Source organism: Polyergus mexicanus, unplaced genomic scaffold (assembly GCF_030449975.1).
Source record: "Polyergus mexicanus isolate NDT 795.1 unplaced genomic scaffold, iyPolMexi1.0 SCAF_6, whole genome shotgun sequence".
Taxonomy (NCBI): domain Eukaryota; kingdom Metazoa; phylum Arthropoda; class Insecta; order Hymenoptera; family Formicidae; genus Polyergus; species Polyergus mexicanus.
Window position 1 is genome coordinate 850,585 of NW_027223326.1, and position 27,546 is coordinate 878,130.

General features: G+C 28.2%; 3 protein-coding genes across 7 annotated transcripts in view; 1 reads left to right on the plus strand and 2 right to left on the minus strand.

Annotated features, from left to right (window-relative positions):
• The window catches only part of LOC138934414 (otoferlin), a 34,559-nt gene extending 27,582 nt beyond the window's left edge, over positions 1–6,977 (minus strand). For all 5 annotated transcript variants that reach the window (XM_070298120.1, XM_070298119.1, XM_070298117.1 and 2 more), the window contains exons 1-2: positions 6,493–6,977; positions 17–75 (exon numbers count right to left, since the gene is read on the minus strand). In XM_070298120.1, the coding sequence (XP_070154221.1) occupies positions 17–75; positions 6,493–6,571 (138 nt within the window). In that variant the 5' untranslated portion in view covers positions 6,572–6,977. The remainder of the gene's footprint in view (positions 1–16; positions 76–6,492) is intronic.
• A 4,741-nt stretch (positions 6,978–11,718) lies between these two features.
• Positions 11,719–19,569, minus strand: LOC138934018 (putative fatty acyl-CoA reductase CG5065). The gene is made up of 9 exons (XM_070297382.1): positions 19,416–19,569; positions 16,244–16,446; positions 15,373–15,570; positions 14,832–15,028; positions 14,376–14,485; positions 14,069–14,267; positions 13,359–13,598; positions 12,945–13,202; positions 11,719–12,422 (listed from the first exon to the last, which is right to left on the minus strand). Exons 2-9 carry the CDS (start codon positions 16,442–16,444, stop codon positions 12,260–12,262), a joined length of 1,566 nt encoding a protein of 521 aa, XP_070153483.1. The 5' UTR covers positions 16,445–16,446; positions 19,416–19,569; the 3' UTR covers positions 11,719–12,259.
• A 5,181-nt stretch (positions 19,570–24,750) lies between these two features.
• Blos4 (biogenesis of lysosome-related organelles complex 1 subunit 4) lies at positions 24,751–26,165 on the plus strand. The gene is made up of 4 exons (XM_070297497.1): positions 24,751–25,109; positions 25,191–25,262; positions 25,350–25,571; positions 25,746–26,165. Exons 1-4 carry the CDS (start codon positions 25,029–25,031, stop codon positions 25,836–25,838), a joined length of 468 nt encoding a protein of 155 aa, XP_070153598.1. The 5' UTR covers positions 24,751–25,028; the 3' UTR covers positions 25,839–26,165.
• Positions 26,166–27,546: the final 1,381 nt, after the last annotated feature.

Below are 27,546 nucleotides of genomic sequence, written 5' to 3' on the forward strand. Positions count from 1 at the left end.
AAGAAATACATTTTACCTGTTCCACCTCAATAACGTCCTCATTGTCTTCAAGATTCGTTGAATAATGCGATACCTCTGCAACAAACAAGAAAAATACATTCTACAATATATATAAAAGAAGTTTTAATATTTAGCATTTTTTGCATTATATCTTGTGTAGAAAGTAACAAAAAACATAATTTAAGAATACAAATTCTTATGGTATATAACAAATTTAAAGCCCCCTACTTATATATTTTTGATAAGATAATATAATCTACACGCAATTGAAAAATTAGAGCATAGAAATATATATATATATTCATATAAATAATTTTGTATAAAAACTTTTTCGTGTTTCGCAAACTTAAAGAAATGTGATTTAAATATTACGCAATTGACTCAATGGTTTTTCGTCGGTAATAACAGTACTCAGAGGCAAATTAAAATCACATTCTGCAGTTTTACGTCAGAAGCGGCAACTCGTATTCATAAAGCGAGGAGAAGAGCATATATAAACCGGCTTTAGAGCGTCGTGCAGGGACAAGGATTCCTTTGAGGTAGAATATAAAATGGCTTTATTCTTACAACGGTAAATACCGTACCCTCTATTCCACTGTGGAGAATCGTCACAATGCGAAATACGATTAAATAGTATCGCTTTGCGATATGCCCAACATTGCGTCTAATAATGTGAAAATGATTTACTTTGTGAGAATGTTGTATCATTAAAAAAAATATATCCTCGATAAATCAGCTTTTCCGCTTCGTAAGACATCCGATTTTATGAATCAATAGAAAGAGCTCTTTTTTTTTTTTTTTTTTTTTGTTGCTTATTGCATTACAATTTATCAATTTTTTAAACAAAAATCTATATTTTTTTCGACGTGTTTATTAAATATGAAAAATGAATTAGCTTTGAATGATGCATTTTATTTGTATACGCAGATCATGGAATAATCGAAAAGTACTTAAAAAAAAAAAAAAAATCTAATTTAGCGAGGGAATAATATTATAGTTAAATAAATATATGTCACAGCATCACTTTCTTACTTCTATGTTTTATAAAATTAGCTTTATATATCATATTAGCAGCATCTGGTCTAATATATGGTTATACCACAATTTATTTCTTTTGCGAAAATCTCTATGCAATTCTCTGGAATCTGTTTATCGAACAAGCTACTTTCGAGCTACTTTATTTTACTTTTTACTTGTAGCACAGTTTATAAGCGACGAGATAACAAAATTGTTATCGGTTGACCGGTTAGCGGAAAGCCCGGCGATAGAAAGTTTCTTGCAGTAGATAAGGAGCTTTATGGTCAGCCACGCGCTGCGCTGTCATACGAAACGCTTGTTCGTTAACGCGCAATCTCATTTTTTACTCGTCACAACTTTTCTTCTATGCACGCCAACGTTTTTTCAATGAAAGCGGAAAAAGTCTGTTTTTTTTTATGGCGCGGTGCATACAAATGTACACATAGCAAGATTGCAAAATTTTGAGAAATTTGGATAGAAACTTGATTGACATAAAAAAATCCGAGTAAAAACTAAATTAATCGAGAAAATTTACCGATATATTGAATATCCATATATTGACAGAGATGTCTTTTAATTATAAATTAATATACAAATTTATAATTTAACGAGCAAAAATTTATTCTATTAATTCTCTTTTAATTTTGTAATAATATAATAATATATTAACAAGAAATTACTTTTTCTCAATTTTCTTCTAATAAAATTTTACATTTTACATTCTGCCAACCGTTCGAATTTTACTATAAATAGATAATACAATAAATAAATACCATTTTTTTTTCTTTAATGAAGCCTATCAGTAAACTGCAGGAATAAAAAACAACCTGATATTTTATCGATAAAATTAATAGTTATCTAAAAAAAAACTTGTTATTTTTTAAAATTTGATAACTATACATTTTTTCAAGTCTGAAAATTATTGTGCTATATCGTTTAGTTGCAATGGACCCGATTATCCAGTCGACGCGATCTTACTTTGAAGATATATTTATTATACATTTATTAGACGCATAGTTTAGGGTATAATTAAAGAGCACAGTGTTTGTGTTGCGATTATTATAAATTCATTTGCATCACAGCTTTGTATTCGGTTCTATCCATATGCGGTTTTATGTAAAGTAAGTTGCGATTGTCATTGTTCGTATCTGAGTGGTTATAATACTTGAAGGCAATTTTTTTGCGAGTGCAATAAAAAGTCCGATATTATGCAGAAATAGCTGAACAGCATTCATAAGTATAAGAGTGATTCGACCGCGAATACACTAATATTATATTTTCTTTTTATATCGATTCGCACTCGAGGATCTCGTTTGCAAATTACTTAGTGGTTATTTTATCGGCGTATATAACGATTACGCTGCCTGTTCTGAAAATAATGCTCCAACGATTGCTATGTAAATTATAAAAGATCATATACGCGAGATGTCTGCATCATCGCGACAAATTGTTTTTTAATAATCAGTTACGGTCGCACAATGCACACAGAAAATTGCATCCATTATTCGGCGATGTTATTGTATCAGACAGACAATAGAAATGCTATTTGTAATAATCAAGTAATTATTATTAATAAACCGTGACGTATAATGGTACACAAATGTAATTTTATCGCGTTTGTTGTCCCGCGATACGATATTAACGACAAATTAATTAATTCTCGAAGTATACCCGTGTTTTCTCGTCCGTTACGAAATATTGATAATATTATGCGCGTTACGAGATATTGATAAAATTACAGAAAGATTGTCGAGCAGTTATTTGCGATTTGCGAAAACGCAATATGAAAAGAAGATAAAAAAAAAACAATGGCCGGCTAGCCGATATTCGTGATAAACCGCTGCCACCACTCCCGCAACTGACGCATGTCAAAGCAATCATATGTTTATCAAATTTGTTCACTTCTATTTTGTCAAGCTTAATATTTGTTTTTCTGTTGTATTGTATATTATATGCAGGGTTGGGAAGTAACGCGTTACTTGTAACGCCGTTACCGTTATAGTTACTTTTTTTCGGTAACTGTAACGGTAATGGCGTTACAAATTTTATTTGTAACGGAAAAAGTAACTTCGTTACATTTTTCGGTAACGAGTAACGAATTTAACAGTTACTTTTATCGTTACTTTTTTCAAATTTTTTGATTTATTTAAGATATTATTCTTGCTATTGTGCGTGATAAAATTTTTATCTTAACCGTAAAGCCGTAAGCAAATCGACCAATTAGCATTCTTATTATGTTGTAATCTCATTTACTACCAGTTCTAAGTACCTTGCAACGAAAATTAGAAAATCTCAATAAATCTGACCTTATAGATTGCCATTCATTAGTTGAAGTTATTCAGCAAGGTTTAAATAAAAGGTAACTTATTAATTTGATTAATATATATGTTATTTAATTTTAAATAAAGATTTAATTGAAAAATATTATTTTATTTTAAACTATTGATTCAAAAGTATTAATTTCAATAAAACAAACAATGTCGCTTAATTGACTATATTTGATTTTAAATTTCTTACAATATTTGAAACAAAAGAATTAACAATAGTAGCATGTTTACATCCAAAATTTAAGTTAAACTGGTTAACCGGAGAAAAAAGAAAACGTGCTGAAAATTACTTGGAGGATTTATTGGGAATGCGATCAACTGAAAATTCTTCAAAAGCTGGAAAATCTGACGATCGCGATGATTTTTTCATTTTTGAGCAAAAAACGGTGCAAAATGAATCTGAACAAGAAGAATTGCAACGGTTTTTAAAATCAAATAATTGTAATATAGAAATGTTAAACGACTATCCAAAACTTAAAAAACTTTTTATTAAATATAATACAGCTCTACCAAGCGGTGCATCCGTAGAAAGAATGTTTAGCATCGGTGGCTCTGTATTAACACCACAAAGAGGGCATTTAAATGATGATACTATGGAGCAACAAATTTGATTAAAAATTAATAAAGAATTTCGATAAAATTTAATCATTTATTTTGTAATAAACCTTGAATGAAATCTTGCTTACAATTTTTTAAAAGTTTTTCTTATGCAAAATAATTTATTAGTTTGTATTGTAAAAAAGTAACGGAAATTGTAACGACTCGTTACTTTTTAGAAACTGTAACGGTAACGAGTTACTTTTTAAAATTAGTAACGAGTAACGGTAACGAGTTACTTTTATAAAGTAACTTTCCCAACCCTGATTATATGTATATGTATTTATATTAACTTTACAACGTTTAAATTCTATTAACACATTAATTTGATATGATACTAAATGAAACAGTTTTGTTGAGAATGATATTATATATACACATAATTATTTATTAATTCTAGTAATACTATGTAGTGTGTATTTTTTTATAATTCTAAATATTTTTATGTTTTGTGTGTGTGTGTGTGTGTGTGTGTGTGTCCTATTATATAAAATAAAATGTTCTCTATCAATAATTCGCGCGCGCGCTAAAGATACTTTATTATATAATACAATAGAAATAATCAAGAGACAAATTAAATAATCATATTATTTTTCGATTATGAATATTATTTTTGATTTTATTTTTACGATAAAAAACTTTTAACATAAACAATGAATGAGAAAGAAAGTAAAAGTAATTCAAATATGTAGGGATTGTTAAAACCTATTATAACCTATTTAAACGAATATTATTTGTTCCAACTCGTTATATAGAAATTTATATTTTTTTCAAGGATATTTATATTTTAATACGTCTATTTTATTGAGAGAGCTATAACTTATTACGTGCATACATATACATACACAGATACTATCTGCGTGTACGTTGCCGACATACACGTTCAATAGATTCTTTCTCACAGATTTTCATGTAGCGTGCTCACTCCTAAAAACTTGACTCTTTATAATTAATTTTTAACAATTTTCCGACAAAAAGTATACTCCTACGATTTAAATAATATTCTATTTTTCATTTATAAAAACATATATATATATCCAGCTAAAGTTCTCTTTCAAAACAGAATTAATTATTATCACAGAATTATGAAAACGTTACTTCGCGGATATTCCAGAGATTTCCTATAATTTCACTGTTCAATTCGATATTTCTCGCGTATTTCTAGCGTCAGAATAATTCTAATTTATGCAGTTAGCTTTATAACATACATTCGACGATACATCGTAAATCCTAATGGTCACGAATAATTTATTAACATGTTGCAAGAAATTGCGCTTGTATGAAAACAGATTACGCAAGTCGGACAATGATCTTTTGCACCATTTGCACAATATGTCTGTGGAATTCCTTATTACCCGAGTGCACGTGATACTATTGTATACGCACACAGATATCTGCGTGCATGCACATCGCCGACACATTGCATTGATTAAAGAGATTTCTCTCGAACTATGATAAAGTATATTTACCCAAACTGGGACGAATATGATTAAATATAAACGTTACCCTCTCTATAGTATTTAGGACGTCCTGGGGCATGCGTATCTGAATTTTCTTCAACTCTACACGCACAATTTTGCGTGAATTATATATAAAAGTTTGAAGGAAGAATATCTTAAATATCTAAAAAATACTTTTGTTTTATGGACTCTATAATGGAAATATCTATAACAGTTTTGTTTACACGAATGTTTTATACAAATTTGCTGCAAATAAAAGTATTACGTACAAAGCATGACATACATTTTAAAAGAAAATCAATTTTTAAATCTAAAGAGATAAGCATATTTAAAATAATGAATATGATAATGTATATATATATATGTGTGTGTGTGTGTGTGTGTGTGTGACATATATAATATTGTATATGATACAAACTATGATATCGAAAAAGTTAAATTTATAATTAAATTTTGACATTTTATGGACGTAAAAATACGTGCTTTAGATTAACGGCTTCGTTAAAAGTGTATTGCAATTTCGTTGTGTCGGTATTTTGATTATCGAAAAATTTCGATCGACGCATGTTCGCCAATTATCGGAAAATCATCGGTGCACAACAATGCGCAATCACAAGCAATTAACTTGAAATTTAAACAGATTGACCTAGCTCATCGTTTGCTCGTAAACGATGTTCGGTATTCCTGTAACGAAAACACAAATCTCCCACGCGATCAACATCTCAAATACAATGCATTAGACGTATACAAAGGACGTTTCTTTCTTTGAAAAAGAAAAATTTAATTGCTGTTGATCTGAAATATCGATAGACTTACCTTTAATAAGTATATATATATAAAGAAAAAATAAATAAAAATTATATAAAAGAAAAAAAATGATATGTATGGAAATATTTATGAATTTCTGAGTATTAAAAAATATCGACAAAGGAAACAATTTGACGTAATCAATTTTGCAGATTGATTTTTTCCAATCTTAATAGCATATCTAGAATGATTATTCAAAGAATTCTGTCAAATAAGAATTTTTCTCGACAAAAAACTCTATACAAACGTTGACAAATTAATAAATTTCAAAAATTATTAATTACCTCGAAAGTCGATTTTCGCGATCTTCTCGCCTTTGCACTTAAGACCTTGAAAATTTTTCAGGATAACGACGAGCGACATCCTTGCACCTCCGCTGAGACGCGATTGCAGGAATTATTGAATAGAGGAACCGAATCCTCTCGTCTAATTCTCGACGATCAATCTTGCGTGACTGACGATATCGGTTATGACTCCATTCATCGCAAATGTTTTCGCGCCATTCATTATCTCAGATGCTGTTCAAATCGCGGAGATGAGGGCTCGATGTAATAAGAAATCCCTTCGTTGCTATGTGCGATATCGAACCAGGTGAAACGCTTGAGGCGACTAGCCAGGGGTCAGGATGAAGAGGGAGCGGTCCCGAACCGCCAAGTCTGAGACGCGTCACGTTTCGGTCACTTGTCGACGAAGAAGCGCGACGCGGTCGCGGTCACGTTGATAAGCGCGATCGTGCCCCTTGGAGGCTGACCCGTCGACTACTGCGTCCTTAGCGAGTTCGCACTTTAAACAACCCTCGCGAGTGTTCATCGGGGTACTACAATCGGCGCACGCGCCCCCGACGATGCGTGGTGGTTGCCGTAGTCCGGTGTTCTACCGCCACCCCCGCTGAAACGGGTACGGCTTTACACATTATATCGGCAGCACCGAACGTCATTAATGAATGACGTACATACACATCTTATGGTTGTCTCGTTCGTGTGAATTAATGACGCGAACTTGATGCGAAATGCTTAGAAATCGGGAAGAATAGAGCAACAAGCGTGTAGATTATTCAGTGTGAAACGCGCTGGTTAAGAATTAATAATAAAAAATACAGAGAAGGATTTTTCCGTATCCTAGAGAGAGAGAAGTAAAGGTATCTATAAATCTATATATATAATTTAATACTATAATATTATAAATTCAAAATGGGTTTAAAGATTGAAAAGTATTTAAATTTTAAATATCCAAAAAAGAGGAAAAGAGTTTCTGAGAAAATCTTTTCAAAATATTATATTTTTTAAACGCTTTTACGATTTTAAATATTTACATTATATACTAGAAAAAATGCAAAATAAAATAAAAATTTGAAAAGTTAGGCTTCAAGTTTAATGTATTTATTTTCCAGAAAAACAGAAATTTAGAATATAGAATTTAGAATAAAAGATTTGTCCCATATCGCTTTATCTTATGCATTGTTAAAATATTACATGAACTTATAAAATACATATAATTATTCACTAATACACAATATTTAATTATATAATAAACGTAACGTATATAGTACAATTAAACATTCAAATTGTAGCTCAAATATAAGAAATATCTTATGTAGCATTTTGTCTGCAATATTGAAAGAAAATGGATTCACAGAATTCTTTATATTTTCTGCAAAATATTTTTATTAAGAATATAAACGTGACGTATAAAGAAGAAAACACAAGAAAAAAATATTTTATTAAATATTTAAGAAAAAAGCTAAAATTTTTATAGTTATATTGTGCAATATTTCCAAAATTTTTTAATACGCAGCATCTTTATAGTTAAAGATAAGTGTGCTGTTTTTGATAAGATATTAAATTAAAATTATAATACTTTTGTACCGTATAAAAATTTATACGTAGAAATCTATATGTCGCAATCATGCATATATTCCATCAATTACTTAATTATCACACGCATCTGCATAAAATCAAGGTAGAAAATAATTGCAAGTTTTTATTACATGCTTTCTACGCACCGTACGACAAAGTACGGTATACAAATGTGAAAGGTCAGTTGAATCACTACGATTAGTTTTATCAGAGAAACTGTGGATCGTATAGACATAAAAAGATATTCTGGTAAATATTGTAGATATAAAATCAACGTCAAAATATCATAAATTATATTAGAATAATATTGAAAGAATATTAACAATATATTTATTAAGATGGATTATATCATAATTAGCATGTGCAATAAAAAATTCTTTGTCTTTTCTCAATAAAATTATTTTTTCAAAATTAAACAAATTGTATGACGACAATTTATTTCGAAATATCTTCAAAATTTAAATCTAAAAATTGCAGATTGTTTCTTTAGAAATTATAATTTTGATAGTTTTTCCACGTTTATATCTTTCATACAGTAGTCATTCTATTTATATGTATATCAAATTATATGTAAATTTCATACAATGATGTGAACGAATATAATATCTGATAAAATTAAAATTGATGATAATTTTGCAATAATTTTTTGATCTGCAATTATTATGCAATGCAGATGAAATATTTAAATTAATTCACTTGATCGCAATTATTTATTTAAAAATTAAATAAAAATTTTAAATAAAAAGTAGGTAAAAATTCGAAAAAATAGCATATATTTGCAACCACCGGATATAATTGGATTATACTATTAGCACTTTTTTTCGATACGATTTTTTGACCCTCGTTTCTACGATCATAATTTATATCCTCAATTCTTGTCACATAGAACGTATTATTTTGAACTTTTAATATTTCTGTATATTTAATATTTTTAGGCTGTTACTGTTACTTTTGGACTACTGGATGTTGAAATTTTCATAGACGTAAAACGTAGAAGAATCTCCCTGGATTCTAAAATATTTAATCTCTGAAAATCTTGGTTTTTCGAAGGCAGACAGGCTTTCAGTCTTTTAAGCTTTTAAACCTGAAATGATAATACACTTAATTTTTTAAAGCATTTCATGCAATTACTATCGAAACAGATGCTACGTTGATTTTTTCTCAAGGTTTCTTACACGATTCCTGACCAACAGATCTTATCCAAGGCATCAATGTCACTTTACATTCCCGCACGTATGGAACGTCTTAAATAAGTCGAGGAAATATTTATATCGCGTGCACGCAATACACGAACAGAGACGTAATTGGGTAGACGTGATAAATGAAACGATATTATTTTGTGAAGAATTACAGTCTCTCGCAGTTACGAGCTCATAAAAACAGTTTTGGTAAATATAACAGTCATTCGGAGTTTCAAGAACATGAGAAAGAGAAAAAGCGAGGCTAAAAGGCGTGAATAAAAGATATCCAAATAAAAACTCAAGGCAGAGTTGAAAAATTTTTAAGAAACGTTTGAAAGATAAAAACGTATCTTTATGACTTTCTTCGAATAAATAGTGTTGTTTGAAAGTGTGTTCCAAAAAATAAAAATGAAATTTCTAAACAGCACTTTCAAGACTCACGTAAGACCTACGTAATTTCAAATGCAATTTTTATCATACTTTTTGACAGTAATTGAGATTGAAAAATTAGATCTGGTTGTACATCGACCGACCAGCAGCTGCTGTTGCCTATTTTCCGAAGGGAATGTCGAGGATGGATCAATAATAAAATGGGGGTTGGCTGGGATTTCTCAGCGCCATCCCTCCATATTATGGGGAACTAGCAACTATTCAGCTTCATCCCTTACCTTTACCTTTTTCTTCGCTGTTAAGCTTTAATCTTGCTATTCCGTTCAAGTTTGATCCATTTTTTTAATAAAAAATCTTGGATAACTTTGCGAAATGATTACAAATTAATGATGAATTTTATGACTCTGCTGGCTAATTTAATATATATTTATACATAATGTAAACAAAAATTTACACGTGTTGCATATTAAAAAATATATTAAAATATATTGAAATATATGAAGATCCGGTATTTAAACTCGTATTACCATAATTTTTTGTTGAATCCAATTTAGATCGATTTAGAAACTGGAAAGTTTAGACCTTGAAATAAGCTGAAAAGAGCAATCTCTTTATCCTGTATTATCGACTAGATATATCGCGTTTCTACTTATTGCAACACGATTTAATTTCACTTAAGTTGACTTATATACCCAGCAGTGTGATACAACATATTAGTTACAATACAATAAAAATGAAATATTTAAAAGATACCAATATATTTTTATACTCTTAATATCAATAATAACTTTAACTGTAGCAATAAAGTTAATAATAATAAGAAAATAAGTAAAAAGAATATTTATTTTTCTAAATCGCGAGTGAGCATTGCAAATATTTAACTAATAGAATTATCTAAAGGGATACTTTTTTTCTTCGTATTTTAATTGCACTTGTATTAAATTTATCGCGAATCTATTTCCCTCTTCTGTCATTTCTGTATGCATTTTGTTAAAATACATATTAATCATGGAGTTGGCTCGTAAGTTCATAAATTTGCTTCACATCGCTGATTATACAATAAGTTTTGCTTTACATGTCACGAACAATGAACCGTTCGTTATCATGTTATCAATGTAAATAGCTTTATGCAATTAACTCCATAATAATGCTCCGCATAGCATACATGATGCTCCGATAGATATTAAAAAATAAAATGTATGAGTTAGTTTTTAAAATAAAAAGTTATCGCAAAGTTTTTATCCTCTTGTAAAGCGCCAGCATTTCGAACATTTAGCAAGTTGCGTTTATTAGATTACGTACAGCCTTAAACTGTAACTATCACTGCTGAAAATACTTTGTAATAGTATAGCGAGTACAGAACATTCTAAATGAATTACACGGAAATAGAAACTGTTCGTGTAGTTGACATTCCTTTGCACTCTAAGAAAAGCAGTACTCGAATGAGGTCAGAGATATCGCGGGAAGTCGTATCTGGGAAACTGAATTAATTCTCAGATCCCGAAATAGAGCTCGTAGCTCGCAGCTCGTGCTCGATGGTATCAAATCGATCTAAGTCTTTAAACGATCGGGAATAAAAATATATTTGTCCTTGGAAACTCTGGCTATAAAGAAAACGCGAAGATTCTTTTATTGCGTCATGCTCGATACGGATGTGTCTTGGCTATCTCTTCTCTGAGAAAGAAAGAGAGAGATAGAGAGATCCCGCACCTTTCAGAATACTTTATCATGGAAAAAAACCACTTTAAGCAATCTCTTATTCCCGACATAAAAAGATTCGAAGCACAATGCATTCCTTCATCATTTTTTCCGTTATTTATTTTTGGAAAAATATTTATAAGATTATTTTTTCTACGAATATATGTATATATGGAGTATATAATAATAAACAACAAATGTGAACGATAAAATCTCGAATTTTCAATTTAAGATACCAAAATCTGTGATATATATCTTTATTTATATATTTAAATGGTTGATGATGTATACCTGATAAATTATATATATTGCGCTAGACTTTAAAATAAATGTTTTTATCATAATAAAAGGTTGGCATTAAACAACAATAAATCCTTTACACCATCACATGTTTTTTTATTTTTCTACATATCGCATGTTTATACAATAAACCTTTATTTCAGTAAATATGCGTATGTTTCGAGAAAGAGAATAACATAGTAATATATAGTATTTATCAAAATTATATATATTATTAAAAAATTTCTATAATCATTAAAGCTTTTTAAAAACGTTTATGTTACATTTATATTTGTATTAAGAAATATAAAGTAATTAGTAAGATCCACTCTTTTTTCTTTTAGAAGTGCTTACGATGTAGGATCCAGTCTTTGTTTTCATTTTGAACTTACAGTTAATATTGTCAGTCCCTGGAAGATTTCTATACCGCCTGTATATTGAAATTCCCTTTCATCTTTATATTCATACGCCCCATTGCACGTAATTATAAGCAGTTCAAAAATATAGATACGTAAGAGATGCGTCGAACAATAAACGTTAAAGAGACTACCGTTTCGCCTCTTCTTGTCACGTTCCGCAGTTACGTGTATATGCATCGTGCAATAAATACAAATGCAATAGAATGTTTGTTTTAAGAATAAACGCTCTCAAAGATGCATCATTTTTACAAATCCGCCTATAAACGGTAGTGATTTTATTTTCTCGGTAACATAATCCAGGAAAAACCTCACTATTTCAACATTGTTATATATAAAATATAATACCCCGAAGTAAAACAAATATATTGTCGTGACATGGATAACATACATCCTGAAACAAATGTTCTTCTCATAGAATATAATAACAAAAAAAAAAAAAAAAAAATTGACAAAGATTCTAAATAAAAAATCACTTTAAAGTTCTGAGAAACTAAAAAAATTAATTCCAAATTTAAATTAATTTAATTTGACCTCATATAATATATATTTAGCTTTAATATAAGCTCTTAATTTTGTTATAATGTTTAATTAATATATTATAATTTAAAGTTTATTTAATTTTATAACTTAAAAATTTTTTAATGAAAATTCCTTAAAGAAAAATGGATTAAATCGTTGCATCAAAAACTATAATCATATGTAAGTTATACAAAATGAAAAATGTATGTGTAACATTAAAGAAAAAGATATAGATTTAAATAAAAAACAATTTCAAACACACAAACATTCAGTTACTTTTACTAGCCTCCTCTTTGTTATATCATTAAATATTATTTAAATGCAAAAAAATATATTATTGATATACAAAGATTCTGCAAATTTTTAAATCAAATATTGCATATAGAATACTCACATTTTTTGATGCCGACGGGCTTTCGGCAAAGTGGATAAATCTTCTTTCATGCAATATTGCCGCGCGCCGAGGACTAAATGTTTAAAGTACTCCATTATGTCGGCATTATAAATTACAGTTGGAAACATCTCTTTGTCTATTGATGACATTCCGTTGTTTAACGCAATTAGATTTTTATTATAAAATATCCATTGCCGTGTGGTGAAATATTGCAGTACCGCGAGGCCATTTAAAATTCGGTTCTGGATTCTGACCATACTGTTTATAAAAATAACAGAAAAAGATAATAATTAAGAAAGCTTAAAGTTACATAATATTGTATAATTATATGTAAAAACTAGACAAAAAAATTGAAAGATGAAAATCAAAAAAGAATATACAATGTTTAAAAATATTAAAGAATACGAAACTTACAATCTCTTTTGTCGAAATAATAGCATCAGAAAGTCGATGAAATACGCGGGAATGATTTGGAAGAAAAAGACGAAAATATTATGTATAAATTTATTGCTACGTATGTCACCATCCGGATACCAAACTTGTCCCTCGAAAGGATATTCGTAAACGATTTGTCTACCCTTCTCCAATATTTCGCCCCATGTAATACGTGTTATATCGCTTTGCGTTATATTGACAACGGGTATATTTTCCGAACTATAAAAATGATGAATCAAAACAGAGAAAATTAGCATGAAAAGTTAATATTTCTTATCTATTTAAATGGAATGAACGTGCAAATATAAAATAGTCGAAGGATGCAATCCAGAATGTATATGAAAAGCTTTCTCGAATCTCTTCTTATTGCATAATATTAAGTATTCAAAAATTGAAATAAATTCATATTTTCAATAATTAATATATTAATAATAAATTTTCAATCAAATACGAAAAATATAAACATGATTTTTTTTTTTTTTTAATTCAAAGATCTTTAACAATCTACCATATTATAATCTTAATATCAAAAATATCTTAAAGAATGTCGTAACAGAAAAATAATCTAGAGAGATATTGCAAGCATAGTATTAAATGATAAATTCCACTTTTGATTTAAATTACGATATATGTCACTATTGCAGAATAATTGCAAGAAAAACAAGGTTGAACAAAATGGAGATACTTACTTTTCTTGGCTAGTGGCAACTTTATACGCAATTGCGATTAAAGTATTAATCGCTACATCAACCGGTACAACTTCGGCATTATAATTGCCATTGCAATGCATCGATCTGATAACACCCTTGCCTCCACCAACAAGCAATCCTATAGGTCCATTCAAATTGTCGACCCATCCTGGCATCGGCTCCTTGTAAGAAGGTATCACTGTAATGAGATTAATTAATCTTCATATTCATTTTTGCTTATACACAACCGCCGAAATATTATCTTTTATAATCTTTAATAATTTATGAAATATATACTGATAATTACCGATCGATGGTCTAGCAATGCAGCAAGGCAGATTAGGATATTCGTTTGCCACTAACGTTTCAGCCAGACGTTTTGAATACGTATAAGTATTTGGATGCGGATGTAGTAATCTATAAAAAATGGCAAAAATAAACAAGCAAAATCTGACATAAGCACCATTCGTATAAAATTAAGAGAGAGATAATTTAATTACATTCAAGCAAGTTAATCATACATTAAATAATTATAAATATTATCCTTACACTAATATTGTTTACTATATTCTTATACATCGATATTTTTTTAAATTAAATTTTATATATATAATTATTATTTGTAATAATTTTAAATACTTCAAATTGTTAATAGCAGTTCATAATTTTAAAAAATATATAATTAATAATTTATCAAAATACGTTCGTTGGCTATGCTTACGCTGAATATTATTAATTATTAAAATTACAAATTTTTAATTACTTGGGCGTAATAAGATCGATAGCATCTTCGTCTAGCCATTGAACGAGTCTTATGATATCCTGAGGATCGTCAGGAGAATCATAGGTACATTCGCCTAATTCTTTTTGGTCGACGTGACAAAAGGCTGTACTCAGATGCACGAAAGCCTGCAGATGCTTCATTTCTTTGGCCAAGTTCAATATCCTTTTTGTTCCTATCTTAAAAATCAAATCAAACCTCATGTATTTGATATAACATTAAGAATATTACGCGCAAAATTAAGCTTAAAAAGATTATGTCTCTTGTTATTTGTAAATTTTATTAATTTTTATATTGCTTTAACATTTAAAACATTTAAAACATAACATCTAAAAATAAATATCTCTATCTGTATTTTTATCATTTAAAAATGTATCGTGAGCATACAGAGTTTAAAATGAATGATACTGTAATCACCAGCCAATACATCTAAATAAATAATAGCGCATAAAAAAATATTAATGCAAGTGTTCGAATTGACATTGATTTAGGTTTTTTTTTTATGGAGGCTATAATATCTTACCAAGTTCATTTCGACAGCGTCTTTCAATTTCGCCTCCAATCGAAGAGTCGCGGCGCAATGGAATACTACGTTTACCTCATTTATTAGATGCTCACATTGTTCATCAGTAAGACCCAAATTATCCGAACATATATCACCGTTAAATGGTATTACTTTCTTTAAAATTTGAGGCTTTTCAGTTCGTATTCTTTGAAACAGCTGTAAAAATCAGTTATAAAAATCAGTTATTAGTAACTGTTTGTCAATCTCTTGCATATGCGTATATTACCATTAATGGTTTACACAAAATTTTTTAGCTCGAATAATCTCGATTATTCGGGCTATCAAATTCACCCCCAAATTTTGTACAAATATTTCTGAATCATCTTGTATAATAAATTATAATAAAAAAATATCAAAACAAAAAAGAGAGAGAGAGAGAGAGAGACACGTATAAAAAAAAATTTTAACATACTTTACTTTAAAGACAAATTTTGCATTATTTTTAGAAAATATTAAAAATGTGTTATGTAAAGTTGAAAAATCGCTAAATAAAAAGATTGCATCTTACAAGTTGTTATTTATTTAATCATTTTTATTCGTAAAGTATTCTTTGCGTAACGTATTAGCTAATAAGTCAAGAAAATTTACATAGCTTAGTCTTGACAGCATTAACTCAGAATCAATATATAATTAACAATTTAATATAAAAATTAGTTGTATCAATATTAATAAAATCTAAGTGGAAAGTGCAAATGTACAAATGCACAATGTGTTATGGCATTTATAAAGGTGTTTCAGAATATTCCAACATTATCAATATTACATTTTTGCAATATTATCTTGGCATTTAAATAAAAATAGACACAGTTTAATTTGCGCAATGTCTTACAGGCAATTTGAATATATCTTCGAGTCGATTGTCGAAACTGCGACCTCTCTTAGCACGCATTAAGACATAGATTTTGTTGAGATCAGAACAGCTATACAGCAACTTTTCTACAAGGACCTTGCCCATGAAACCAGAAGCGCCAGTAATAAAGATAGTCTTGTCTTTGTAGAAGGATTGGATATCGGACCTTGGTTCGTCCATGGCTGGAATTGATCGTATATTGCGAAATTTGTGGTCAAGACACAGAAAATGAGACAAAAAAGAGAAAGTGTATTTTACTATGCGGTAAAACATGTAGGAATAAACCGCACAAATTCAATTTGCAATGCAATCTTTGTAGCGCTTGCATTGTTACACAACTAAGCAAAATGTTGTACGTTATTACACACACATCGCTTCAATTTCACCGTATTCATCTTTCTTGTGTTCTGCGTTCCGGCGGTCTGTTATTTTACCGTAGCGCATAATTTCCGCGACAAAAGTTACATTAATCTAATCTCTGCGCAAATAAGAATCATGGTAAAAAAAAAAAAAAATCGATGATAGGCCAATTATTTATATTCAAACAATTATAATTTTGTAATCCAATTTTTTTGCCTCTCTGCCGAACATTAAAGTTTTTTTTTTAATATGCAAGTATACATATGACGGTTACTTTATAATTTAAAAAAAAAAACGTAAAAAGATTATTTAAGATCGTTGCGTCGGATGTTTTCACGAAATTTTAAAAATGCATTTGTATTTTAAGCAGTAAATATCGACGAGCGAATTGTTCTTATGAGTATATATGTTGCAATTACTTTTTTACTGAAAAATTTGTGAAAGGATTTTAAAACTGCTTAAATTCATTCGAGACTCGAGAGTTTGTTATTTAATCTGTAACCTTGGCAGTAAACCTTTTCGAAGCTAATAAAGAAATCATGAGTATCTGGGGCAATTACTTTTACCATAAAGGCCATAAAAAGATTTTGCAATATCTGCAGCTGCAATATATATCATATGTTTGCATGTATAATGTATTTATTATTTATACTTATTATTAGACTTTTTACGTATCTGTAATTAATCTGCAACAATTTTTTCATGTCTTTCAATATATCTATTAAAAAAAAATGCAAGCAAGATTAATTTAATCATAAATAACATTAATAGCAAGTGTATAAATTAATTTTTGCCACAAGATTTCGTAAGATGTCATTGCACGCACGCTACTTTTTAATGCGAAATTAAAGCCATGAATCATATTATATATGTTTATATAAATATATATATATTATATATTTTAATTATATTTATTTTGTAGTAACATATATCATTATATATTTAATTTTGAAAGTTTTTAAATTCGAAGTAATCTTTATATAAATAGTGATTATGATATAATAATGATGTTTAAGCAATTTTATATTTGCCACGATTGCATTATTACATTTCACAATTGTCAATAAGGAAGAATAGAAAATATTTGCTGACATTGACATAATACAGACAAGATTAACCAAACTTCAATACGTTCGGAAATTGCAAAATCAAGATTTGCGGTTGTGTAATTAAAAATATGCAACATGTTTAAATGAGTCACTTCCCAAACAAAATAAATTTGAATAAATCAACAAATTATTCAATTTACATCGAAATTGAGAGAGATGCTGCTTTGACAAAATCCATATTTATAGAATAGGAAAATGCCAAAAGTGATTATATTAGCCTTGAGTATAATTAACACGAATGCTTGACATTTTTATTGCAGGAATAACAATTCGAATTTTTTTTTTTTTTTTAAGACGTAGATAACGTGAGTTTTTCTCTGATTTCAATCGATTTATTTCTAATTTAAGTGACCTATCTTAATGGAATCTTTTGCGCAATAAATATTATGTGCATCACAAAAATAATACTGTTTTTATATATAATTCTTCACTGAAATCTTTAGCAATACTAAAGGAAAAGGCAAAGTGATTAGTTTGTGTATGTGTGTGCGCGTTTCGTTTGATATTACATTTTGATTACTTTATTAAATTCTATAAATTTCCTGAAAAAAAATGTATATAAATTTGTCTTTAATACATGTAGTTAATATAATTACATAATATCTACTCACGAAGAATTTGTAAAACTGATTGTATAACGCTTAATAATAAATACTAAGTTTATTTATTTATTTTGCATTAATCGGGGTATACATTATCGCAAAGGTTATGATAGCCGCATTACATAATTTTATAAAAACTTGCTACAAAATGGATGTTTATTTTATCTTTATATCTTCGTTCAACGAGGAGAACGCATATTTCCAGGCACTACTACACACGGAACACACGCACATAATACGTAATACGCAGGCAGTTTTAACGTTATATCACATGGCATATTAGAATTTGCGCGTTAGCACAATGACAGTTTACAGAAGAAACAAGAATACCATAAACTTGCGTAGATAAAACGACACGCGCGTGCATGAATAATCTTCTCATTCACAAAAGAATAAACATCAAACATGATTAAGATGCATCATCATTCATATATCCGTATATATTCGCGCGTTTGAAATATATTAAAATATAATAGATTAAATAAATTAAAGTAAATTTGAAAAATAAAAATGAGAAGATGTAAAATATGTCATGGAAATAAAAATTACTTGATAGTTAGTTAGTCTTATTTAAATCTAAACAATATATAGAAAGTATATAGATAACATAGCACAATATAAAAATTAAATTAAGAAATATTCATAAGAGGAGATCAATAATGTTGTCGTTCCATTTAACTCACGCTTATGTTTGTTATAGTAACGCTTGTTTTTTTTTTTTTTTACTTTTAAACTTTAAATACTTAATAATCATATTATTGTAATATTCAAATTATAAAAAATCGCTAATATATTGTAATACAAAAATATGTGTGGAAAAGAAATGATAAAAGATCTGATATTTATTTTAATCCGTCACAATGGAAATTGAATGCAAGTGATAAACATTTAGAATGCACACCAATCTTTCGAGTAAAAATTTGTTGAAAATTTCTCAACAAATTTAATCATCGGGCTAAAATCTTTTTCATCAATATGTGCACGATCGACAAAGGATCATCCGAAAATTGACAACGGTTTTGCTTTAAAATAACGATATACGATAAAAATAATGACGCGAGCGAGGATGATATTGAATACCTGTTGATGATGTTTCTGTTTCGCACGTTCGATTTAATCCTTCGATCGTCCGTGATCGCAGTGCAGCGTTTCGCCGTACGCGTTTGCTATTTTGCGAGAATAGATCGCGCGTACTCCGTGCTCGTGAACTTACTGAGCTCCAACGTAATCCGTACCGAAAGTTGTACTGTGTGGAACGACCTGCCGATCTCTCTCTCTCTCTCTCTCTCTCTCTCTCTCTCTCTCTCTCTCTCTCTCTCTCTCTCTCTCTCTCTCTCTCTCTCTCTCTCTCTCTCTCTTTCCCTCCTTCCTCTTTCTGTTTCTCTCCCCACTTGTATGTAACTGTAGCTGTTACCCTGAGCTATATACTTGTTTGTTTGCTTCATGCTAATTATTCAGTTATTAAGTACATTCTATTGAGTTAAATGGTATTTTTCTTAATCATTGACTTGCATATTTCAAACAAATAAAGAATGACGAACAAAAAAATAATTATTTCTCTTAAAGATTATATCCTATTGAACATTGAATGACGTTAATTATTGAAGTGCAAGATAGATTTAACATTTTTATAAACATAATTATAAATTATGATTATAGATTTACAAAAACTTTGAAAAATAAGAATTTATCTTTGATTTTATGTATTCTATCATAGATTTACGCTAGACAAATGATATGTTGCTTCTTAGTAGTAAATTATTACAATTATGACAAACTCTCAACTTAATTTTCTTCTTCTCTCATTCTCTTGTTCTTATAAGTTATGAGTTCATAGACCTTCACCATTCTTCTTTCACTCTCTCTCTCTCTCTCTCTCTCTCTCTCTCTCTCTCTCTCTCTCTCTCTCTCTCACACACACACACACACACGAAATAATGCGAAAACGCCGTAAGCATTACAACATCATAGTTGATGTAATTGAAATATGCGGAATTTGAGAAATTAAAAAACAAAATACTGATATTTTGCGAAAATTTTTTACAAATTTTTCTTATATTTGTAACATTTAAATACTTCCAACTTTTTTATATTTTTAACGATATTTATACTATAATAATGTTTTTATTTAAAAATTTCATTAAAATAAATATAAAAAAATTTTAAATACTAACAACTGAAGAAGTCGCTTAATGTTATGAAAACAAATAAAGTAAACGGGATATATATATAAACAAGAAAGAGGGAGAGAAAGGATAGATAAGAGAGCAAAATATTATATTTTACTATTAAATCTAAAATAACGCGTAAACTCTATTTAATTTTATCTCATTTCATTTTTTATAATAGAAAGATAGAATATTTTAATATTTTAATATTATTGAATAATTAATGATCTAAGCATGTCAAAGATCAAAAACTCGTATTGAATATCAAAGAGATTGATAACGTAGACTAAGTATTCGTTTTTATGATATTTTTATTGTGTAAGTAATTATGTTAATTATTAAATGCATATACACATACGCATGATGTAATAATGTATTAGCAGATCAAAATGCTACAAAAAAATATTTAATGAAACAATAAAAAAAATTACAAGGATGTTTATCAGTACCTTATGTAATTTAGTATATTTGCTGCACTTATTGCTAGCCTTTATGAAAAAAAATATCCAAGTCATAAGTCATTAGCGCAATGGTTCATAAAAAAATCATTTGATATAAACGTATGCAAGAAATAATTTAATCGATGACGATTATCATGATATGCATATTACGCTTCTTGTAATCGCGTATACTCAGTCTAGTAATAAGTCTATATAAAACTTAAGATTAATTATAAGGCTATATGAGCTAGAGCTGAAACGTATTATTAAATATATATATATATATATATATATAAGAGTAATAAAACAAATTATGAAGGAAATTAGATGAAAGCGAAAGTGACGATGCAATGCTTTGTTGTTGCATTGTGAAAACTCTAGGTTTATTTTAAATTTAATTTTCTAATATATTTTCTTAATCGAATTTTCTAATATGCATTACTCAACATTACCACAACGATAGAAATTGATAAACTTCTTATATTTTCAGAATAATTAGCTTTTCTCTCTCTCTCTCTCTCTCTCTCTCTCGTAAAGCTAAAATGTCATTGAATATATCGATTATTATAATTTGTTATTTAACATAATTTTACTTAAGAAAAAAATCAAAATGTAACAAATACTTATCTCACACACACACACACACACACACACACACAAATATAAATAAAAAAAGTGCATATAAGAAATTGTAGAGTAATAAAATATATATGCTATGTATTATAAGTATGTGTGTATGTAAATATAAACAATAATTTCTCTCTGTACTTCTCTCTAGTTTAGAATTATTAGGTCTAATTTAGAATATTAAAATTGTGTAATCCAAAATTTTTTTGAAAATTTAAACATAATCGTATTAATATATATAATTTATAATTTTTTTCCTTTCTTATAATATATGTGACTCTTGTACTTTTTCTTGTTATATATATACAACTTTATCTAAACTATTATAGAGAATTTTATTCCGATCTTACTAGTTTATTTTTTACACAAATACAACAAAGATATATAGATATTTTAAATTATATTATAAAATAAAAATTCTTTTGTATGTCAAGAAGTTAATAGAAAGGAAGCGGGTATTAAACAGATTGATAGACGCACTTCTTTAAATGGAAACTTATCTCTTTTTAAGAGAACTCCACATAAGGACATATGCAAAAGATACCTAATACGATGCAAGCTAATATTAGTCTAACGACAAACCTTTCACAATTTTACTGGTTATAAATATACACCGTATCCAGTTTTACAGTAATAGAATTGCGCAAAGAAATTTTACGGCCAGCTAAAGTGAAGAAGTGAGCGTTGAGGATGCACTTTCACAGATTGCACCGCGTTGAGCGTTATAAACTTCGAAAATGCATATGCATGAGTAAACGATAATTATTGATCGCTGTCGAATCGTTTCAGTGTTCGGATCGACAACTTATAAATAATTCAAAAACGCATATCGATTTCAGGTCAATGCGTATAAAGCAAATAATAGATATCGTAATTAATTAAAACATCTTCCGCTTTCCGTCTGTTTCTCTTCCTGTGCAAATAAAAATGAATTCAGGAATAATGAGTCTCAAATTTGCTCGTCGATGGGTGAAACTAATTCACTAGATCATAAAACTGACATATTCTCGTAAATGGCAAAGAAGAATTCATGATCAAGATAACGTTTGTTACAATTTAATAAAACTTTCGATAACAAAATCTAACTTTTCTTCTGTAAGACATATAGACATTTAAGACAAAGAAGTGTCTTAAAAAAATAAAAAAGAGAGAATACAATTTTTAAAATAGTTACATTAAAAAAATATTATGTAATATTTTATGCAATATTTGTAACATGTATATCATTCATAATTTAATATCTGTAAAATATTTTATAGTCATACTTGTATATATAGTATATACTTGTATAATTAACAATTTTTTGTTGCACCGAAATAGTTTGAAGAATATATAAACATTATAGCCAAAGAATACTTGCGAAATAAATCTCATTCTAAAAATTTTTATGTGCTTCATGTTATAGAGCATTAATTAATATTAACATAATAAAGCACTTTTTTTTTATATAAATCAAAATTCTAATCAGCTGTCGATATTTCACAGTACAGTCTCTTGCGCCAAAACAATATGACACTATTATTATAAACAATTATTATAAACAATTAATATAAACTATGAGCTATACATTTCGAATTGAAAAATAAACTATGACTTACTACATTTATATGAATTACGTTTTAATATCATCTTCTTCTTCATCGAATCATCAATCATTTTTAATTCCTGCTTAACTGAGATCTTGTCTCATTCGCAGTGTTTGTGTTTTAGTTACATAGTAATTGATTATAAGATTTAAAAAAAAAAGAAACAATATACTATAACTTCTGCCAGTCATGCAGTCGAGAATTACCTTGTATTCCTCTTGTATGTACACTTTTCGTACATACAAGATATGTGATATCATTTGATGATTAAATCTTGAAAAAGTATGATTCGAGCAAAAAGATATTTCGCAATAAATTAATGAAGCAAATAAATTTGCAAAGACCAATCTAAATTACATGTTTAAAAATTAATCTAAATTTTAATTTTTAATATTTGACGTTTTACACATATTATTTAATGCCATAAAGAGATACGATATGAGAAAAGAGGAGTTTCGCATAAGTCAATAAAATAAAAAAGTCGGCACGTCTGCACTAATATCTGCAATTTAATATCATATAGTTAAATAATCAGATATAGTACAAAAACTCAATAAATAAAACGCAAGTGAAATAAAACATATGAAATATATTGTTGTAAAAAGTTTCTCTTTTACAATGTTTGTAAAAAAAGAAACATTTGCTATAGTTGAAAATTATTGAGAGTTCATGGTCAAATATTAATTAATTTCAATATTTATATATATTGTATATTATCATATTTTTTATATCAATTGTTATATTTATTTAATATTAAAGCTTGAAAGATTATAAAAATTAATTTGTATAATTAATTTAAAAAATGAAAATATAGAAGTAAAGCCAACAAATAGATTATAAATTAATTTCTGAAGAAATTTAATTCAACAAAATTTAATTAATATAAAATATATGTGTAATAACAAAAAAAAAAAAATATATATATATATATATATATATATATAAAACCTCATCACATTAAGAATTCTTTCTGTCAAATTTTTCTTGAAAAGAAAAACTTAACTGCAAAAATTTACTGTAACATTAGAATCCTCTCTTTCGCACATAGAATATAAAAAATTCGACATATTAGCATTAATGACTTTGACAATTTGTCAAAATATAATCTAGATTAAAGCAAAATTTTACTTCTACATCAGTTTGAAATTAATTTTTAAATGCGAACAAAAATTAAACAATTAAATAACTATAAAAAAATAATATATAAAATTTTTTTTCGCAATTGCAATGATTGTTAAATGTTTTATTATGTCCTCGAGCAGCAAACGTAACCCTTTTGACATTATTTTTTAACGTCATATTATATAAAAATGACGACAAAAAGATCACTTTTGCTAAGTCAGGGATATTCAAGTTAAGTGTTTATGCATGTAAGATATAAATTAAGCTTATTAATTATATTATTATTAATTTTATTATTGTTATAAATATTATAATATAATATATATATGGTAATATAATAACGTTGTACGTTATTCACATACATACGTTTTAAGTATTTATACATTTTAGCTCCAAGACATTTTAAACTCATCGCATATATAATAAATTTAAAATTTCGCGCCCAATGAATCTTCGTAACGACGCACACGCCATATTATTATTGATGTTTGCGTGACTGCGATGACGGAAAAGAAAAAATATGTACGAGTTTTCAGATGAATGAATTGCTGTTGATCACGATTCAATATTTTACTTATTTTGACCCAGATGTCAGAATTATCGGGATATGCTTAATGTTTTTCAATATGATAAACAGGCGTTTTATACATGCGTTCTAAAATTACATATTTTTAACCTAATAATAATACCTAGTAATAATACATACATATATATTTGATTGTGCATTTAATTACGTATATTATTAATGAAATGTCTTCCCATACGACAAAATTGACCGAACAATTGGTTAAAGATTATGCGAATTATGCCAAAGTGGATTGGGACAATCAGGCAAGTGTATCATCTGTTTTCTATTGTTTAAATAATACTTTTTCTGTTGACCAATTTTAATTAAATAACATGTCTTTGCAGATGAAACATTTTCGTGATATTGTTGAAGATACATTAATACGACTGGAGGAGTTTCAATCAATTGTTACAATGGTTGGCGATACTCTAGATAGAATACAAGCAACTTATTATTTATCTTACTTAATATTAATCTATATTTTAAACATATTTTTCTGTAAGGTGGAAAATGGCAGTGCAGAGTGTATACAGCAGCATCTTCCAAAATTACAATATATGAAGGATGGTATGACAAGTCTTTGTAAAAGAATAGATGCATTGGAGCATGTTGTCGCAATGGCCAATATGAACTTAAATTCGTTAGAAGTTGCTGTAGACAAGGCAGAAGCTGAATTAGGTGTATCGGATAGATTATTTGGGATACTAAACCCTTTATCATTTTTCGTAAGTATAATTTTGAAAATATTTATTTTTGTATAATGTAGTTTAAATGATTAAAAAGTTAAATTATATATCTTACACGCATGAAACTTACTCTATATATTTTTCTCACATTAAAATAATGCAAAAATTCATGAAGTAAAAACTTGTATTTGATTAGTTTTTTTAATATTTCAGAAAAAAACTCAAGAACCCATAGTGTTAAATACAGCGCCAATATATAAATCGCCAGTAATTTACAAGTCTGATGACTATTTTCAAAGAGAATAAAATATATATGAAAAAAGGCTTGGATTATAATATATTGGCTAGTTCAGATTAAATTCAGGGAATAAACTGAAGTAAATCAGTAATATCTAGTTACAATTGTAAATAAAGTTGTTTAAACATTGAATAAATTCGATGGATCTTTATTTTTATGTTGTGCATTAGCTGTTCGTCATAAGAATAATAGCCATTTAATTCATAAGATTTTAGACATGTCTGTTTTTTATCACCAATGTAATCGTCACTTATACATTATTTTGTTTTTATATTTCTAGATTGCAGAGAAATGTTATAAAAAGATTATTTTGATTTCTCGTCTTTCAAATTTCCTAAAAATGCATCTCAATTTTCTTACACCATGTATAAAGTGTAAAATATTATATACAATTTACAGTTTTCAGAAATAAAAATATGCAATTTCTAAAAATAAGAATGCATTTATTTTTATTGGTAATATTATTATATTGTATATACTATTATCCTCTTTTATAAAGCTATATTGTATACTTGGCAGAATATTTTAACACGCTGCAGAAGTGCAAGTTTTTAATTGAGCTTTCTTTTCTCCCATAGAACAACTTCCACTTATGCAATGCCTCCATCTCATAATTTTTCCTATTCCACAAGTGACGCTGCATGTGGACCAATTGCCCCATTGATCCCATATTTTCGGTTTTCTATAGTTTTTTCCTGTCGATATAATTTTTCACACTAGTTACGCTGGTTTCATTTGTATAATATGTGGATCAAATCAAAATCTAATAACTATATAAAATATCGTCTTTTTATACACAGATATTAGTTATAAATTAATAAAACATTTATAATTTTTTTTTTTTTGTATATGAAATGCGATTAAAGAAAATTAATATTAGAGTTTTTAATTCATAAAAGGCTTTATAAAATTTTCTTTCTTTTCTTTTTTAAGCGAAACATTTTAATCGCGAGCAATCTATGGAAGTTTCCAATGTTCATGACTTTCACTCGTTTGTTCTCCAATGGGAGGGCTAGCTTAAAAATTAAAAGAAAACATTCAACCAAACGCTTCCTATAGAAACTTTTACATTCACCACTCAATCTTTATGGTTATATGAAACTTCCTTTCACCAGTTATATCCTCCAATATATGGGTCGAATCAAATTTTACCGACTAGAGAGACTATGATCGATTAAAAATAGCCTTCTTCAATAAAAATATATATATAAAGAAAAAAAATGAAGAAAATGAGTTGAGATAAAAGAATTTTTGCTATTAATATCGGCAAGAATTTCCACATATAAAAATTGCAAAAAAGAAAAAACATTACAGACGAGCAGACCACAGAAATTTCCAACCGGTCCAAATTCATATGCATTTAATAATCGGTATTGCGAGAAGGTAAATCTCAAACCGGTCTTGGAGAAAGCCATGATCGCCAAGTGTATCGCGATACCTCGACTTCACGCCTACTCTTGTTTATTTACTATCTCTCGTGCAGTATACGTATGTCGCGCGTAATATATTTGTAATTGCAATCGAATTACAATCTCTCTATTACGTAATATCATACTATTCTACGTTTGACATTATGTAATGACGTGAGAAGAAAATATCAATCAGGGTAAATTATAGTATAATATAATGTTACAATAAAATCTTGTATTATTTGTGTAGTATATAGTTAAAAGTGAAAACTGTATGGACTAGTACTCTGCGTTGATACCACTGCTT

Excerpts from the sequence above, each read along its gene's own strand:
- LOC138934018 (XM_070297382.1), bottom strand. The coding sequence starts at position 16,444 with ATGGACGAACCAAGGTCCGATATCCAATCCTTCTACAAAGACAAGACT. Across the intron at positions 15,571-16,243 it reads AAGATATATTCAAATTGCCT|CTGTTTCAAAGAATACGAAC; the intron begins GTAAGACATTGC and ends TGATTTTTACAG. Across the intron at positions 14,268-14,375 it reads CATTGCTAGACCATCGATCG|TGATACCTTCTTACAAGGAG; the intron begins GTAATTATCAGT and ends ATCTCATTACAG.
- Blos4 (XM_070297497.1), top strand. The coding sequence starts at position 25,029 with ATGTCTTCCCATACGACAAAATTGACCGAACAATTGGTTAAAGATTAT. Across the intron at positions 25,110-25,190 it reads AAGTGGATTGGGACAATCAG|ATGAAACATTTTCGTGATAT; the intron begins GCAAGTGTATCA and ends ATGTCTTTGCAG. Across the intron at positions 25,572-25,745 it reads TAAACCCTTTATCATTTTTC|AAAAAAACTCAAGAACCCAT; the intron begins GTAAGTATAATT and ends TTAATATTTCAG.